Source organism: Neolamprologus brichardi, chromosome 7 (genome assembly GCF_056152115.1).
Source record: "Neolamprologus brichardi isolate AB-2024 chromosome 7, ASM5615211v1, whole genome shotgun sequence".
Taxonomy (NCBI): Eukaryota; Metazoa; Chordata; class Actinopteri; order Cichliformes; family Cichlidae; genus Neolamprologus; species Neolamprologus brichardi.
In genome coordinates this window covers 25,858,810-25,877,819 of record NC_142110.1, presented here as the reverse complement: position 1 = coordinate 25,877,819, position 19,010 = coordinate 25,858,810, and the positions used below count along the sequence as shown (strand labels likewise).

The following is a 19,010-nucleotide window of genomic DNA, read 5'->3' as shown; positions in this document are numbered from 1 at the left end:
GTGGACCTCCATAATTAATCTTGGTATTTGAATCTAATTCAATTCACTTCTAGTTATAAAGAGCCCAATCACAACTACAGTTGCCTCAAGGCATAAAGAGGTTATTTTACTCGGCCCTGAAAATCTTAGAAATATGGTGTCTAACCAGATTCTTACTCTGGATGGCTTTACCTTGGCCTCCAGTAACGCTGTGAGGAACCGTGGAGTCTTTTTTGACCAGAATAGGTCCTTCAAAGCACATATTAAACAAATATGTAAAACTGCTTTTTTCCATTTGCACAACATCTCTAAAATTAGAAATATCCTGTCTCAGAGTGACACTGAAAAACCAGTTCATGCATTTATTACTTCCAGGCTGGACTACTGCAATTCATTATTATCAGGACGTCCTAAAACTCCCTGAAAAGCCTTCAGCTAATCCAAAATGCTGCAGCAAGAGTACTGACAGGGACTAGAAAGAGAGAGCAGATTTCTCCTGTATTGGCTTCCCTTCATTGGCTTCCTGTTAAATCAAGAATTGAATTCAAAATCCTGCTTCTCACATACAAACATACAAGGTCTTAAATAATCAGGCCCCATCTTATCTTAATGACCTTATATTAACATATCACCCTGTTAGAGCACTCCGCTCTCAGACTGCAGGCTTACTTGTTGTTCCTTTAAAAGTAGAATGGCAGGCAGAGCCTTCAGTTTTCAGGCCCCTCTTCTGTGGAACCAGCTTCCAGTTTGGATTCAGGAGACAGACACTATCTCTACTTTTAAGATTAGGCTTAAAACTTTTAAAACTTTATAAAAGTGACATTTCCTTGACAATGTCACTTTTATATCTTAACGCTGGTCTAGGGTAATGAGACACCGATCCTACAGGTTACTGCAGAATGGTTGCCTGGTTTGCTCTGAGCAGATGGAAATGGTGTTTACATAGTGCTTTGTTATCTTACTGACCTTTTTGCTAAAGCATATAGTTAGAGCAATAGGTGTATGCTGGTGGGGGACTCCCATGAATCATTCAGTTCTTCTTTAGTCAGCTTTCTCACTCACTTAGTGTTAACAGACCTCTCTGCATTGAATGATGTTTGCCATTAATCTCTGCTTGTGTTCCACAGCATGTCTTTGTCCTGTTTTCCTCCCCTCAGCCTAACCTGTTGCAGCAGATGCCCGCCCCTTCGTGTTGGTGAGCCTGGTTCTGTGTGGAGGTTTCTTCCTGTTAAAAGGGAGTTTTTCCTTCCTACTGTCGGGGAAGTCCCAATGCGCTTGCTCATATGGGCTCATATGAATGTTCAGTTTTTCTCTGTATGTATTATTGTAGGGTCTACCTTACAATATAATGCGCCTTGAGGTGACTGTTGTTGTGATTTAGCACTATATAAAGATTTGAATTGAACTGAACTGAACTGAATTGAATTGAATTGAAGAAGACCCTCCATTTACATGAACAAACTGGAGTCTAGTTGATAGATATGATTCAAAAGTCAGGCTTATAAAATAATTAAAAGGAAAAAAAGGGAAAATCAGGATACTTGGAGAGGGTCTTTATCTAAGTGCTTAAATGCAGACTGCAGTCTTCTTTCTTTTCTTTTGTTTGTGTTGTTTATGGTATCAGCAGAAAAGTGTTCATTATCCATTTTCATGCAAAGATGCATAAAAAATATTAAACTAGTTTGTAATGCATGCATTACAAAAAATGTAACTAATTGAATTCATTTTAACACATTTCACAAAGGACAGAGTTTCCAGGAAGAGTTCCAGTTTTGGCAAAGTCGGCAGGTACATATAGGAGGTTGTATTGTGTAGCTTTATGATGTTATGGTGAATGCCAGAAATTACCTTTTTCTAGTGCTTCTATTTGGTCCTGTGTAAAAGATGTTCTATTTCTCTGGAGCTTCCTCTTCAGCTGTAGTCTCATCTGAGTCTCTTCTGAGTCCTCACCATTGGTACAAACTGATACTGTGTTCTCCCCTCCCTCTGCCTGCGGACACTCTGCACCAAAGAAGAAAACAAGAAAACACACACCAAATGTCGTGACATTACTCCAGTGTTTCATTTTTTTATTTTTTTTTATTTTTTTTTAAATCTTACTATGTTATGTTATCAGACTTTCAGCACATACAGTACTGTAGAAAGGTCTTGTATCTGATTACCAGATGATATTGCATCTTGGTACTATACTGTATTCAGAAGAAATTTATGTTACTATTAACTAATTTGAACCAGATTTAAGAAACCAGTAGAAGACATTAATACTGTGTTGCTCCAACCAAACCTTGTATGTAGGGATGTCTTTGTTGTAGAAAGGTCCTTACCCATGCACTATGTCCTTACCATGAATTTTAGAGTAGAGCCCCCAAAACCTCAATAAGATCAGTATTTGGATATAACAAAGCAGAGCTTCACTGAAGTGAACTTGTGGAGTGCTGCAGGAAGTGGGAGACTCCATTTAAGTTAGTGTCATGTACTGGGGTATGTCTTAGACACACACTTGTGTCAATAACATGAAATGTACTAATTTTTTCATGTAACTAGCTGATAACCTGATATTTCTGACATCAAACCAATTGAGTTTAAAAGCACATCAGGTAGGAGATCTACAATTTGGTCTTTGAGCATACAGGAGCTCCAGCTCCCTGTGGAATGCATTTTATTTGTGGTGCTAGCCTAATTATTCATTATCCCCAACAGACATGCGCTGCACAACAGAATGAAGCTATTGCTCAGTGTCATAGTCAGTCAGGCAGAAAGAGATGGAAATGAGAGCAGACTCCCCCATTCCCTCTGGCACACATACACACACAGGCACAAACATGCTGTAGATGGATAGGAAGGCAGCAGCCGTGGTAGTATAGCATGACTTTGTTTCACTGTTGTACTCCCAGGGTGCTGCAGGAGGGGCAGCAGCATATGAGCCTACTCCATACAACAAATGGGGCCCTCATCCACACAAATTGAAGGAAAAGAAAAGCAAGTTGCACATATCGACGCTATAAAATGTAAACATTTTTGCATGTGGACAATCTATTTAAACACACTGCCATTGAACAAAACACTGGGGGGAAAATAACTTTTTTGTAATTTGATAAAATGTTCAAATTTTGTCACGTTGCCACCACCACTAGATTTAATAACACAAGGAAAAGCATGACCTATAGGGCACCTAATGTGAAGTAGGGCAGGCTCTTTACTTTGAAAGCAAACAGTTGCAAAATTATACAGAATGTCAAAATTACGTCTAAAACATATTTTGTAATAGTTGTTTGGCTTGTCCTGTTATTAAAACAATTATGAAAAACAAATGTAATTAGCACATCATTTCTTACAGTGGTTTGCTGCTGTTGGATGTCACTCATATTGTACTCATACAAAACACTTTCTAGCAGCAAATGCTGATTTATAAATCCAGTGACACAGCCCATTTAAATTGACCAACTAACCTACTAAGCACATTATCTGAACTGTTGTAAAGCAGTATAGCACAGCACTGTGGCAACATATTGGGTCAAAGTTGATAACTTCTTTGTGTTTTTGGATAAAACATAAAATGGTGAACTGCATGAATTTACAATGAAGTAAAATGCCCAGAAAGCATTTTCAGCACTTTTAGTGTGGTTTAAATAGTGACATTGAAATAACACAAAAAAGGAAACCTGTATTAGAGTAAATACACCAGTTAATAAATCGGGGCGATATGCTGTGATAGGATGAGAAATTATTTATTCGGTGAGCGTTTTGAATGAAATTTGTGGACGTTAAGGAATCTGTGTCTATCTATCTAGATAGATCGATAGATAGATATAGTTAGAACCAGAGGTGTGGACTCGAGTCACATGACTTGGACTCGAGTCAGACTCGAGTCATTAATTTTATGACTTTAGACTTGACTTGAAAAAATGTTCTAAGACTTGTGATTTGACTTTGACATGCACTGGTTTACTTGAAAAGACTTGATACTTCACCCCAAATCTAAAATTTAACACGCATATTATGTAGAAAGTGTGCGCCATTAATTCCAGCCAATCAAATTAACCAGATTAAAAAATAAAAATAAAAAAAAAGGCTACAAAATGCTGCAAGGAGTTATTTTTTTCAGGTACATAAACTATGAAGTAGTCAACAAAAAACGAAATTCAATTTGCAAAACATGCAAGAAGAGAATCACAGACAGAGATGGAACAACTTCCAACTTTGTCCGACAGTTGAAGTTGCATAAAGAACGGTAGGTGGTGCTTCTCTTTTGCTACGATGAGATAGCTGACTTCATCTAACTTTGTGATGTCAACTAACTTTAATGTGATATTTTTGTCTTGCTATTTTAAAGCCGGTCCTACAAGCACATCCAAGAATAACATGCAGCTTATCTCAGAATTGTCGGTGAAAATTATTCTTGGAGCTAAGTTTAATTGAGCTGCATTTTATAGAGGTGCAATTTCACAATTTGTGTATATTTTCTAAGTTCACTATTTCATCATGTGTTGAGAAAAACACAGATTTAAAAATCACATGGTCTAATATTTACATTTAGCATATAACTGCAACTTCTTTTTTTTCCTTTTTTTTTTTTAAGACTCGAAATTCAAAGTTTCAGACTTGTGACTTTACTTGGACTTTTACACCAGTGACACTCTGACTTGCCTGACATTACTTGAGACTTACTTGTGACTTGAGGATAAAGACTTGAGACTTACTTGAGACTTGCAAAACAATGACTTGGTCCCACCTCTGGTTAGAACTATTACTATAAAAACTACTGTAAACTCAAAAAATAATAACATATATTTCATTGTGTTTGAGACTCTACATGTTGCTTATTCATATGAGCAGATGGTTTGAGATATATCTTCGTTCTGTAATGCCAAAGATGTTGATCTGTTTAATAAAGCCATCTACTCTCTTTGCAAAAAGTTTTTGCGGTTTCTTGGAGAACTGAGAGAGCAAACAAACAGCCCTGTAATTTGTAAAATGGTGTCTTTTACCTGCTTTATATGAAGATATTACATTGAAAATGTGTGAAGAGAAGAAGAGACAATATTGAATGCAAGATAACAGCTATAAGCTAAATGACTGACAGCATAAATGGATGGTGGAAATGTGAAGTATGAAACCAATAAGAAAATAATTCACAGCACATGAGTTAGAACAATTCGTTTCAAATTGAAGCCCTCATAACTTTTGGAGCATACTGCTAATCACAATTGAGTTTGCTCAGTTGTGATTGCATAATGTAGGTGTGGAACATCTACAGTCTCGATTTCAGACTCGAGTCACTGATATTTCAACATTAGTCGCACTTTTGGAACTGTTGATTTTGTTGTCCTTCTACTATTAGTATACATTTCCAGGTCACTTTATTGCTTCATTGCTGTTCTGAGTTTTCAGAAACCTCTACTTTATTAGGATTTCCCACACAATCATCTGTAGACAGCAGACAACAGTTCATGGAGTGAAAATGCTTATTGATGCAAGAGGTCAACAGAGAATGGCCAGACTGCTTCAAGCTATTTGGAAGGAAACAGTAACTCAGATAACCAGTCCTTTTAACCAATATATGCAGTAGCGCATCTCCTAACTCACAACTTGAAACTCACAGCTTGAATCAAATGGGCTAAAGCAGCAGAAGACCGCACTGGTCACATGTCAGATATGGCTACACTTCACATGAGCCCACCAAAATTTAACACCAATTCAAAACATTTGGCTTTTGTAAAATTAGAAATCGTCTCTTCTGTGAACGAATTAGTGAAGAAGAATTGCAGTGTTACTTTGAGTTAATGTCTCACCAGTGGCAGAGAGTGCTGTCCCAGGATACCATCCTGAGCGTCCTCCCCAGCTGCTTTGTGCATTGAGCATCTTGAGTTTGTCAAACATCCCTTCAGCTCCCACTGTGCCCATTGGTTGCTTGTCGCTAGCCAAATTCCTAAGCACTCGATTTATTGATGAAACCTGGTGACAAACACAACAACATAATTACATAAGACACACTTTAGTTGTATATTATTGTCATTGGTGGGTTGAGGATGTAGCACTTGTGCAGGGCCAGAAGTAATGATTCCTCCTTGCTTGATAATAAAGAAGTGTTTGTGTAATTAAAATCTCCTCTCTCTTTGGTTATTGAGGTACGCTGCTTGACTGCAAACAGTAGGAGAAATGTTGGAATCACAGCTAGTGCAGCAAGCAGCTGATTTGGCACAGAGGAGTTGGCTGTGCACTTCCTACTTGCTTCAGGGCGGCTGTGGCTCAGGAGGTACCGTGAGATCAGTCTGCTATTCAGAAGGCGGGTGGTTTGATCCAACCTGCAGTTCAAAAACATCCTTGTGAAAGATACTGAACCCTGATCTTGTCCAAGATGCATCCATCGAAGTTTGAGTGTATGATCATTAAAAGTACTTAGGATTAGAAAAAAGCACTGTATGAATGTATGTGTAAATGAGGCTTGTCATAAGCACTTTGAGAGCTCAAATTGTATGGAAATTGGGTTCCAGTCATCTGGAAAGTGAACTGAACTGGCCCCCCAAAGATCATCACTGCCAGTTGAGAGGCACTGCAGTGGGGGCTGTTCATTCCTCGTTCATTTACACACAGGAGCTGAAAAACACAGCCACATGGTAGTTGCAACTGAGAGATGCAACTAGAGACCAACAGCTGCGGGAAATGGTGGTCTTGGAGCAGTTTGTGGATGGACTGTCAATAGAAACAGCAGACTGGGTGAAGAGGATAAGTCACTAGGAAGCTTGAAGGCAGCGGTCACAGATTAATCCATGCGGGGGACCACGCTGCAGCAGGCTGTGGGCAGAAGGCTACATATCCGATTCCAGCACCATGGAGGAAATCCCTTCCGTGTCAGGCACCTCATCGCACCTCTCTGCCAGGTCACATTAATCTCATACAGCATCATGGTGAGACTTCCCTGGGAATGATGGTTCAGTCACTACTCCAATGCCTTCTGGTTGGGTGCGTCCCATGTTGGATATGTTGCCTCCTACCTGGATGACATGATCACACACTGCAACACCTGGGTTGAGCATATGCAGCAGGTAGCTGCAGTGCTGGAGTCCTTGTTGCAGGTTGGGGTCACTACCAACCCAAAGAAGTGTACAGAGAGAGGTATAGTATCTGGATTACCACTTTTACAGCATTCAAGTGCACATTACAACCTGCCCACAGATGAAGAAAAAAGAGGGGTACATCAGTTTTTGGGGCTAGCTGTTTACTATGGGGAGGTTTATCCCAAACTTCGCAGGCCCCTCTGACCCACCCAGAAAGGTGTCTCACATTTGGTCCAATGGGCGGACTGGTTCCAGATGGCATTTGAGAGGGTGAAACACCCCTACCTTCTTTCTCCCTGTTATCTTGCAGACCAGTGCTTCAAACTAAGGCCTAAAGGGCATTTATGTCTCATTGGGTGTGTGGGGTCGACTGCCCACTGCTCCACATTCAGTCTATTGATTTATCTGTTTACATCAGCAGGAAAATGTCAGAATGTGAACCCACTATAGCAGGGTACAAAATAAATGCTTGTGAGTCTGGTGCACTGTTGATTGTAAATGTGCTACAGTGTAGTAAATATTGTGGGGGGTAAGTTAAGTGGGTTAAGTCAGGTGGTGGGGTATGAGGCTCGGCAGCAAGAGGGAGAGCTGGAGCAGGATGGGGAGAGTGGCACATCTGGTGTGCATTTGATAATCATTCTCTCTCTCCATACTGTAGGCGTGGGGCTGGAGGATGAGGGATGAACAGAGTGAAGCACAGAAGCAGTAAAGCTTCAGAGCTGGGCTGTTTGGAGGAGTAAACATTGTTCCTGTGTGCTGGAGCCGTTTGTGTAGTTAAAATCTCCCCTCTCTGTGGTTACTGGGAGAATTTGCTACAGCCTCCTATAGTTTTCTGTGGGACTGTTAACAATATGACTTAACAATGAGCAAATACAGTGGCTGTCCAAAGTCAGATCAGGTATATTATTTGAGTGAAGTGTTGTTCTAAAGACACTTTTAAAGACAAAAATGCTTCTATATGTAGCAACCCCACTTGCAGCATGTCACCGCACAACAACAATAGATATCGTCTCATAAAACAACTCACAAGCACCCTGCGACAATTATTTTTGTAATTTGTTTCTATACAAATAAAAGTAAACTCAAAATTTACATGTAAAATCTAATTAAATATGGTGAAGAGGGTTTTAATGATTAGTCTACCTTGTCATGGAAAGATTTTTAATTACATGACTTTGCTGAAAAACAGAAGGGTCTTACACTGGGTATATTGTCGTTGGTGCAGACTCCCTCTGCAAGCAGTCGGTCTCTGATCTCCCAGGCAAAAATGGATGGACACTCTCTCTTGTACTGAGCAATTCTTCCCACCACCTCGGGAGTGGCCACTCTGGGTTTACTCCCACCTATGGCCCGTGGACGGATTGAACCTGTCTCATAATACCGGCCTAAGATCTTACTCACACAGCCATTAGACACCTGGGCAACATAATAACACATATCTTTGTTAGACAATCTTTGGAACAATTATATCTTGCCAGTAAAAAAATAAAATAAAATAAAAAAATACTTCTCTATTTTTTTATTTGTTCACAATGTCTAGCAAGAATTTGCATTTTTCTGTATGACATGTGATGGATATTTTTGTGGTGTTGTAACCACCTTGCAATACCTGCAGTATTCTGGATATGTCACATGGTCGAGCACCGCTGTGTGCCAGCTCCACTATCTTCTGCCTGGTAGAGTCAGGTAAAGGTCTCCCATTCACAAACACACCTCCCAGCTGGTTTACTCCACTGTGGCCTACACAGATATACCCACATACCCACCATACCCACATGCACGTGCACACACACACACACACACACACACACACACACACACACACACACACACACACACACACACAAAGGTTTTCAGCAACTTATTTACTGTATTATTTACTCTTGTTTTACTCTATAACAGCAGAGGCCCAAAGTAATAAAAAAGCAGCACTAATGAAACAAGTGGAAGAAAAGAGCAGGAAAACCAACCCAAAATATGAGAACATAAATAGAAAGATTTCCTCCGACACTGTGTTTTTTGCGGTATCTTTATATATTTTAGTTATGTTAGTTAGTTAGTACAGCATATAGTATTGTCTAGCATTTCCAAATGTTATCTGTCTTTTTTTCTGTCATCAGTTAAATAAACAACTATGTTCTGATGTTCTTCCATGCGTTAAACATGTTTAGTTTTAGCCTTCTTTGACCCAGGCCTTTTGTTGCTGCACTTCTTCTTTAAAAGGATTTAAAGCTCTTTTTTTTCAGTCAAGTTATAATGAAATAGAATAGAATAGCTCTTTATTGTCATTGTACGTGTACAATGAAATTATGTTTTTTTTTGTTTTTGTTTTGTTTTTTGTTTTTTTCATAATGTTTCCATGTATTCGAATGTTTGGGATCATTGATGTGACATTAAATTCACCACCTTTTCAAATTCCTCCAGACTGGGTGCCATATTTTCATTCAATATTGGGTTAAACAAAATTGAAATTATAGTGCATAGTTTTGCATTAGATACAAGAAAGCTGTGGTGGTCACAGGTTTGTCATTACACTTTTCATCCAGTTACAGTTAACTGGAAATTGTATGCTTAATTACTTTTGTTTTAGTGGACAAAGGAGTACTTTATTTGTACACAGATAATAACTACAGCATTTGCTAAAGTACTGAAGTTTCCTTCAGGATGACCACGATGAAACAAGCATACACACATAAAGACTCACAGGCTGAAAACAACACACATCTGCTGTTGCACTTTTTGAGTATTACTCCGTATCTATTTCTGATGTGCTCACATTCATTGATCTATAGCAATAGCTGTATGTGATCATCCTTATTATTCCTGAACTGCAGCAGCTTAGGTTGGAGTCCAACCTCCAGTCTCTTTTGTAAACTAAGTTTGAATGAAGCAGAAAACACTTTTAACATGTTGCAGGTCTGAAATGTTTCAGCGGCAGGAGCTGACACATGCTGTGCCGTGACACTGTTGGGGTTAAGTAGAGATTTATGCTGATTCAATTGTCTATTGTGTATTAATGGCTGTGAGGGGGGAAGCATATTGCAGATTTTTTTAAATCCTCATGGATTAATAAATCAGACAACCATCCAATACACAAAGACACACACACACACACAAACAAAGAGAAAGCAAGTGAGAGTACAAGGGTGTTTTTTTTTTTTGCAGAAGTCATTTAGATGCACAAACATATACTCTGTTAGAGCTTTGTTTCTTTATTACTAATGTCGTCCATCTATCCATCCGTCCATCCAGCCAGCAGCATAGAGCAGCGGTAGGGACATGTAGGCCTGCAGGGTGGAGATGGGTGAGGGGGATCCCACCTTCCTCACCTGCTAAATCACACCCAGTGTATAAAAGAAAGAAAAAAAATACCTCAGCTATTCTCTATGTGAGAAGTCAGACATCCTGTTTCTATATATTTCAAATATAACAATGAAAAGTAATGATGGGTGGCTGCAGTAGCTGTTGCAGTAACCTGCAACCAGCAAATGCTACTCTGGTCTCTGCATGTCTCTGCATTTGTCTTTAATCAATGATTAATAAAATAATCAGCTGTGCAATTCAAAAAGCTGTCTATTCATTTAGTTGCATACAGACAACAGAGAAGACCCCAGTCTTCTCCTCTATTGCAGGAGAGCTTCTCAGCTAGAAAAACAAGTGGATCAAGTGGATCACAAAAGGTTTGTGCTCCACAAAACCTCGCCCTGTCAAAGCTTTGGCTTTGAACAGCTCTTCTGCTTAATTAAATTATAGAAAGAGTCACGGCCTCCACAGAGGTTACTGCTGACTTTAGGTGTGAGACTGCATTATTTCTAATTGTCCTTCATGCTGCCTCACATCATGTTCACTTTGTGTTTTGGGGTTGATAGTTTCACTGAAAAATGTTAATCACAGTCCCACTTCCCCAGGGAAAACACTCAGGCCTTCCTCTCTTGACACACAATTAATAGACAGACATATGGAGTCAATTTGGACCTCTCTCTCTCTCTCTCTCTCTCTCTCTCTCACACACACACACACACACACACACACACACACAAGAGCAGGTGGGCTCTTGGGAAGAGATCAGCAGCTTTCACATTAAATCAGCTCTTTCACACTGAACCTGACTTCAATTAACTTTTACTTTAACAGTCTAGTGCTATCATTGACAAAGATCTTCAAATAAAACAAGAATATGGTTCATTCAAACCTTCCGTTGTTCAGTGTCTGGACAGCACAGCTGTTTCCCATCAAACATTCTAGTAACAGGAAAAATATTGTTTGTTGTTGCCTTTAAACATAAATGTTTGATGTTGTAACAGCAGCGCGGTTAAGATTTAGTTTCTCTTACAAAAGAAACCGCTTGATAAAGCTGTGTAATGCATCTATTTTTTTCCTACTTATCCAGTTATGGCTCACAGGTGCCTAACCTAGCTGTCTTACGGCTAGAGTTCAAGCACACGCTGGACTGTGACAGGGCTGACAGACACAACCGTTGACACTCACAGTTTAGAATAAGCAGATAACCCATACATATTTTTATACTGCCCAGAGAAAAGCCATGCAAGTGCCAGTAAAACCTAACACAAAGGCCCCAGCCTAGGCTTGAACTAAGGAGCTTCCTAAAGTCAGTGTTTGAGGCAACAGCACTAATCACCACACCACGAAACTGCTATTTTGTATTATTGTGTACTTTGCTAAGATCACTCAAGGCTCATCTACGTAGTTACACTTTCAAGCGATGGTAACTGTGACAAAGCTAGCTAGGTTTTAGCTTCTCATGACCAGTGTTTTGGAAAATCGATTATCTAAAACCTCCAAACCAAACAGCAACAGCAGTAGAGCAGGTCTGCAAATAGGAAGGTCAGTGTTACAATTCCAGATGAGTGGCAGGGTACTGAAGTGTGTGCATGATAGCTAAAAAACACTTAAAGGTATCGAATAAAGTACCGTGCAAATGGGTGGATGTGGCTTGCAGTAGAAAGCACTTTGAGTGCTCAGCAGAGAAAAGTATTTTAAGTTCCAGTCCATTTTCAGGGTTGCTGCATTATAATCTGTTCTGTTTTGTACTACTTATTTCTGGCTACTGAGAAGCAGCCCATTTCTTAGACCTCCTTCTAGGCAGGGGAAGAAGAGATACTCCAGGGGAACATACTGAGTTGCTTTCAAGGTTTGGCTTAGGGCCTCTTCTCACTTGTACTTGCTCTTAGTTTTATATTGGGCCAAACGCAAACTGTCTCCTGAAGTGTGCACATTTGCACCTTTTACCACAGAGAACAAGTGGCAGAAACAGAGATTTTTTTATAGTGCAGCAATATATCTATGGACCGCCTATACAGTTAGAGGTGATATATGAAAAGTGCCATACAAATGCAAACTGTTAACATTTATAGACAAACCATAAGACAACATTTATATGACATCAAGACAATGTAAGGTGTGAAGGGAGGGGATGCAGGTCAGACTACGCAAAGCTGATGCAAAGAATGAGCCTGTCTCAGCCATGTCTCAGTCCAGCATCTCGAGTGAATGGCTGGAGGAATGACAAGCCAACGAGCCACAAAAGGGCAAATGTTACAGTAAAAATTCTATTCAGTTGACATAAGTTCAAATATTGAACATTTCATTCTTTGATGATTTGGTAACACCTGTAGTTGTGGTAACAGCAACTTATTTAAACTTATTTTAAGTTGTTCTAATATCACATCCTACATAATTCTGTAGAGGAGCAAAACTGTCAGTTGTCATCTTCATAAAGAAACTGACTTGTAACTGGCCTCTTCCCGTGCACATAACATGAATCTGGTAACAGCAAAACACAGTTACAGATGATTCTGCAGCTTATTACCTGAATCCCACATCTTATTGCTGACTATGGCTGTTTCATTCCTTTATTACTTATACACTATTAAACAAATGTTCATTATCAGAGTTCATAAGTGCTATGGCTGTTGTTAAGTGTGCTGCACGTTAAAGTATTTTAATAAAAATGAAATGCTTTGTTTTTCTTAGTGAAACAAACGATGAAAGTTTAAGTTTCGCTTAAAGGATATGTTGCCCTGTAACTGAAATTAGCATTCGAATTAATAACACAGTAAATAACGAATGTACGTAGTTAGCTTTCCTGAGCTAGAAGCTCAGATTCACACTCTTGCCCAAATATCATCATCATGTTCAATTTTAAAATCCAGAATTTGTCTGAGACTTCAGAAACACACGACTGATCCCACAATTAATAAATGAACAATTCATTTTTATATGCAGTTTTATACAGCAATCTTTGCAATTACCACTGTATAGTGATAATCTTTGTTCTCAATTGTGACTTGTTTGTCTTTCACTTGTTTCCTGTTTAGTTTCAAGTTTAAAGAATTCTGTTTAGAAGTAACTCTTAGACCTAATAAATAATGAGTTGTCAGGTTCAGACGTGTGTTCATAGGTCATACTGCACACTCACTGAATTATGTTGACTACTGTATGCTAATCAGTCATCAATAAATCTTAACGCATTAATGATCTAAGCAAATAAATATTAGTCATTTTAATGATCTAATAATAAAAGCAACCATTCAGACATTTAGTAATAATATTCTGCAAATGAAATTGAGCTAAAATTGATCCTTGGCCTCATCGTGGTGAGATCGAGTGATACTTATCAGGCCACAGATGCAAGAAAAACAACCAGACACGCAGAAAATGCTGCAGACACCTTTTGTTAGGTCGAGTTTACTGTGAGTCCTGTAACCAGTGTAAATTTAAGGGACATTCACATACAAGGCTAAGGAGATTATATATGTATTGTTGTTGTTTTTATTTGTTTGGGTGTTTCTTCACATGTTCCTCAACAATGCATAATCCAGTGTGATCATTTTAGATCATTAGTCTATACGATTTTTTTAAATAAATAATTTAAGTTTATTCCAACTTGAGCAACATTCATGTAGTTTAGATTTTTAATTTCAACTTTAATAACACCGTACCCTCTGAGAACATCTACAACCTCTTCGGTAATCCTGCCTAGTGTGTTATTATTACTGGTAAAAAAAAGTGACACAACTACTAAATTATACCTTATTAATGAAAGGGTGTTTGTTGTTTTTAAAGACATCAAAACACTAAAAAAAAAAAAAAGAAGAAAATGTTTTTAATTTCTGTCATTTACTTTTATCTGACTGTTTTTAATCTTACGGTCATCTAAGTCAGTGCTGATGTCCATTCATGACCTTCCAAACCTGTCATTAAATATTTCTTTTTTGATCACTTGGAAAATTAAGTTAAAGAAAAGTGAGCTTAAAAAATAAAAAAGAAGAAAAAACGTAATTAGATGATGAGCTAAGAGTAGCTGAAACCACATTTGTGCAGCAGGTCTGGTAGATAATCTCTTCACCACACCACGTATACAGACTTTCAAATATTAAGCTATTTTATTTTTAAAATGTTTTCCTTTATATTTGATGCATGTGGGAATGTGCATTTCATGAGGCAGCTTTGCTATTCACATGTCCGGCACGCGTGCCTATGACATTATGAATTATTTGGAGTCAGATTTCTGACCACTTAGTGAATGTGAGGCTAACATTCATTCAGATCTGACTCTGTTTCTGTCTGCTCTTTCACGATGGACAGATATAGTAGTTTTTAAAGTTTTCTGCCAGAAAAAGCTGATTATAAGAAAAACAATAAGCTGAAAGTCACTATAAGGACTCATAAAGCTGTTCCACATCAATGATCAAATTTTTTCATATTGTTGCCAGGTACACTGATGCTATAGAAAAACCACAAAGCAATAAACCAGAATTGTCATTTAATGTGATCAAACTGTTTTACAACATAAGTTGCTGCATTTCCAGTGTGACAGAATTACAGTCAGTGACTTAAACATTTTAAATGATTGTAGAGGTTAGAAATTTCTACATGTATGTATAGCGCTATAACCCTTGATAACACCAGACCTGGATTTATTTATTTATTTGATAAAGTAACATTAAAAATGAATAAGAACAACATATACTTTTGAGAAGAAACTTACTGTTTTGCATCATGGAGGCCACACCACTCTCCCAGCTTGTTTGACTTCTGTAATCTGCACAAACAGAGAAGATGTGAGAAACAGCGTACTACACATGCCTCTACCTGGATAGTGATTTGCAAGAAAGAATAACCTGAATCTCTAAAGGTCAGATTTGCATCATTAACTTTATGCAACAATGTAGAAGATTATGTTGTTTTTAAAAATCTTTGTAGGGGTGAAGATTAGATAAAACTGAAAAAAAAAAAGACCTTGCCTGGATGGTGGACTAACTATCCTATGGTTGGTAGTAATGCACATATGAGCGCTCACACTCAAGATTTATGGAATGACATGATTTAAAATGTACGAATGTAAAATGTACTTCTCTATACTTCTTTTTTTAATTACCTGACTGACCATTCATTATATTTTCTTGCATGCATGTTTTAAAAATAGTAAGAAAAACTATATGGTTCCAAAGAAATAGATCTAGTCATGTAGAAACTAGGAGTGAGAAGTAGTTGTATCACAGACAAGGATCAAGCAAAAACACCCAATAATATCTTTTTCTCAAGTTTCTTTTTTTGTTTTTAAGAAAGTATCTCCAGCAACACTATAAATTTACAGGACGAAAATATTTGTTTGGGGGAAAAATGTGACTATTTAATTAAATACAGAAAATAGCATAGCTAGCCAAATAGCCTAACCACTGAGCTGTCTAAGTGACAACTATTTTTTCAGCTTTGTTTCATATTTTATTTTTCATTATTGGAATTACATGTTGATCATAATAAAATAATAGTCCAAATATATAAATAATAATCTAAAAACAAATTATAGAAATATGTCAATTCAGACTTGTGTTAAAACTAAATGAGATCATAGTATTTTGTCACAACGATACAAAGTTTTGCACAAAAATCCTCTATTTTGTGCCGTTTCAACATAATTTCGAGTGTAGTGTCCTGCTAATATATATATATATATATATATATATATATATGAAGTGTTTTCATCTTTAGTATATAGAGCCGCTTATCAATCATTCAATAAATAAGTCACCATTATGAAAGCATGATTAGGCAGAGCAATAGGAGCAGTTTTTTGTGATTCACGTGTAGAGAAACACATGACACCCCTGTTCTCAAAATCACAGCCCTATTAGGTTAAGTTGAGAAAAACCTAACCAAGAAAGGCTTCAAAGCAGCTTTCTCTTACGCGCTTGTCATTAACAACCTGCATAATGAACATTAAGCAGCTCCACACAAGAACAAACGCATACACATGCCGACTGTGGCACCTTGTTCCCGCTATAACTCGGGCTTTTCTCCCAGTGAAAGAAGACAAAGAGCCGGAGGAGAGGAGCGGCGGCTCAGCTCGGTAAATACCCGCCGGGCTTTGTGTGTCCGCGGGGTTTTAGTGTCGTCGCCTCGTTAGCTGCGGCTCGTTAAAAAACTCGCGACACAAAAACGCAGCGGGGAGCCCAATTTGACCAGTACAACTGACATAAAAGAGTTCTGTTGGACGCAGTGATGACAATATAAAAGTTTCATTCAGCTGCATTCACTGCGTGGATATGAGAGACAGACGGAGAGAGAGAGAGAGAGAGAGAAGCATTTCAATTTTAAATCAGGAGTATATATATATGTGTGTGTGTGTGTGTGTATTTTATTATATATACAGCGTTTCCTTATAACTCTTGACCGGTACGACTTAAAGCTTTGGGCCACATCAGTTACAAGAGACCACAGAAATAACTTTTTACTGGAATCTGTTCCCACTTCATTTGGCAAAGTATCATGAGACTGGACTTTTTGGTAGCTCATAATTAAGCAGTGTGTTCACGATCACGGCACATCACCAGGGAACGCATACACTGTCACGTGGATCTATACTTTGTACATCTGAATATAATTTGGTATTTAGTGCTGGCAGTTTGGTTGTTATTTGGGTAGTTTTGTATTATTGTAGGGTCTTTGAGGCAACTGATGTTATAGCTATATAAATTGAATTGAATTGGGTAGATGAGTAGCCTGTGTGTTACACATATATATATAACTAACTGACGGTATTCGGTTAGCTTCTAATTGAAAATATTAACGTGGAACATGAAATGTAAAAAGAATGCCTTCTATTCTAGTTTATCATGATATTACTCGATAAAATACTTCTAGGAAAGATGGAGGCATTTTCTCGCTTCTGTCAAATGAACAAAGTATCAGATGTGACTCAGGTGCACAGAGCAGACACGTGTCTTAATCCTCCTGTCCCCAGTACAACATATGGCAGCAGCCCACACTTCGCTCTCATCCCTTAGACACACACACAAAAATAATATGTTCTGAATTCGCACGCTGGATGAATTTATTCCGGCCTGATTAATCATGCGTTTAATTGGCTTCAATTTGATTAAGATGTTCATTAACGACTGACTTAATTAGATCATCAATTAAGAAAATATTTATCGTAAACTGCCTGTGGATTTCAAAATCATCTCAGTCAAAACAGCATGAGAGTACAATGACAGCAAACGGTAGACTTTGAAATTATTTCTGAGGTGACGTATTTTTAAATGTGCTCCTAAAATAAAACACGTTTTCCAAACAGGGGTTTTGAGTCGAGGCCTAAAAAGAAAAAAAAAACATTCAAATAAAAAGCAAAGGTCTTCTCCCACAGTGTGATCGCAGATGGGTTTAAATAAACTGACGAGAGTAACTTTAATGGTTAGTGTCCACATTCTGTCGTTTTAGGGTTTGGGGGATTTTATTTGTTTGTTTTTCGTTTGTTTGTTTAAAAATGTTAAAGGAACGATACCTCCTGCATATTTTAGATGCCGTCTTTACAGACAACAAGTGGCTACAAATGGTGATGAAGTTCGTGTGTTTTATTTTGACCCTTCAGTACTGTTTAAATACAATCGTTTTAGCAAGATGGCAATTATTACCATTATCACTATGATCGCGATGATGATATGATTGTTATAATATAATGAAACATCGCCAGTCTGGTGTCAAACAACGCCCGGGCTCGGTAGAAACACGGGGAGTGCGTTAAAGTGTTAGAAGTGTTCACCACTGTTCACTTGTCCTTATAAATCTGATATTTAATAACTGTTCAATAGAGGATGCGCAACGATCTCTGGGTGGTAGAAATTGTATGGTAAATATATTCCTATATGTCACCCATTTATTATGGGTTTAAACAGAATATCGAGCATACCCATAATATCCGACAACTTAGTTGCTGGATTATTTAATTCCAATCGCAATGAAGGAAAAGGCGGGATTAAGTTTATTAGTTAAATTAGAGTTTAAGGCTCCTGCTTTTTTTTAAAAAACACTCTCGTTACTTTCTGCGGTAAAGTTCGGGGAAACCTTGTCCTGCGTGCGGCTCAGTCCACAGCGGCCGGGATCACCTGTCGCTCACCGCACCGCACAACTATGGAAAGAAGGAGGTTTTTTTGTTTGTTTTCTCTTTTCTTCCTGACCCGGCTGTTTTAGTCTAAAAGAACATAACCCTGAACAAAGCACGGCAATCCGGCCCTGTGCAGAGGCCATTGGCCCGCGATCACACACACATCAATGTCTTTGGAGTTTAAACCTAAAACCAATCAATGAATAAAAATCTTAAAAATTGAATTAAATTAAATCACACACTTAAAACAACACTTCTCTCTGTCTATAATGAAGGTTTTTGCAGCAAAAGAGGGGAGGGGCTTGTTTGGAAAAGTTTGTTACCGTTACATGTTCCGTCTTTCTTCTCTTTTTCTCGTTGTTCTGTTTTTTGGTAATTTAATTAATTTTATTCAAAAGGGAGACCGAGTACAATTAGAAGATAAATGTTGCCATTTCACGCATTGTACCAGTTAGCGTAACGCTTCTGATAATTTTCTCTTTCTTCCAACAACAACAATAGAAAAGAAACAAATCTAACGAGCTAAAATGCTTTTACATCAGCACTTGGTTCTCACCCTTCAACCT

At 38.1% G+C, this 19,010-nt stretch overlaps 1 protein-coding gene across 1 annotated transcript in view; it reads right to left on the bottom strand.

Annotated features, from left to right (window-relative positions):
* The window catches only part of LOC102796206 (paired box protein Pax-6-like), a 28,738-nt gene that overhangs the window by 9,500 nt on the left and 228 nt on the right, over nt 1-19,010 (bottom strand). Inside the window, exons 2-6 of the mRNA XM_035914649.2 lie at nt 15,049-15,102; nt 8,647-8,777; nt 8,238-8,453; nt 5,772-5,934; nt 1,828-1,980 (exon numbers count right to left, since the gene is read on the bottom strand). Coding sequence (XP_035770542.1) covers nt 1,828-1,980; nt 5,772-5,934; nt 8,238-8,453; nt 8,647-8,777; nt 15,049-15,102 — 717 coding nt within the window. The remainder of the gene's footprint in view (nt 1-1,827; nt 1,981-5,771; nt 5,935-8,237; nt 8,454-8,646; nt 8,778-15,048; nt 15,103-19,010) is intronic.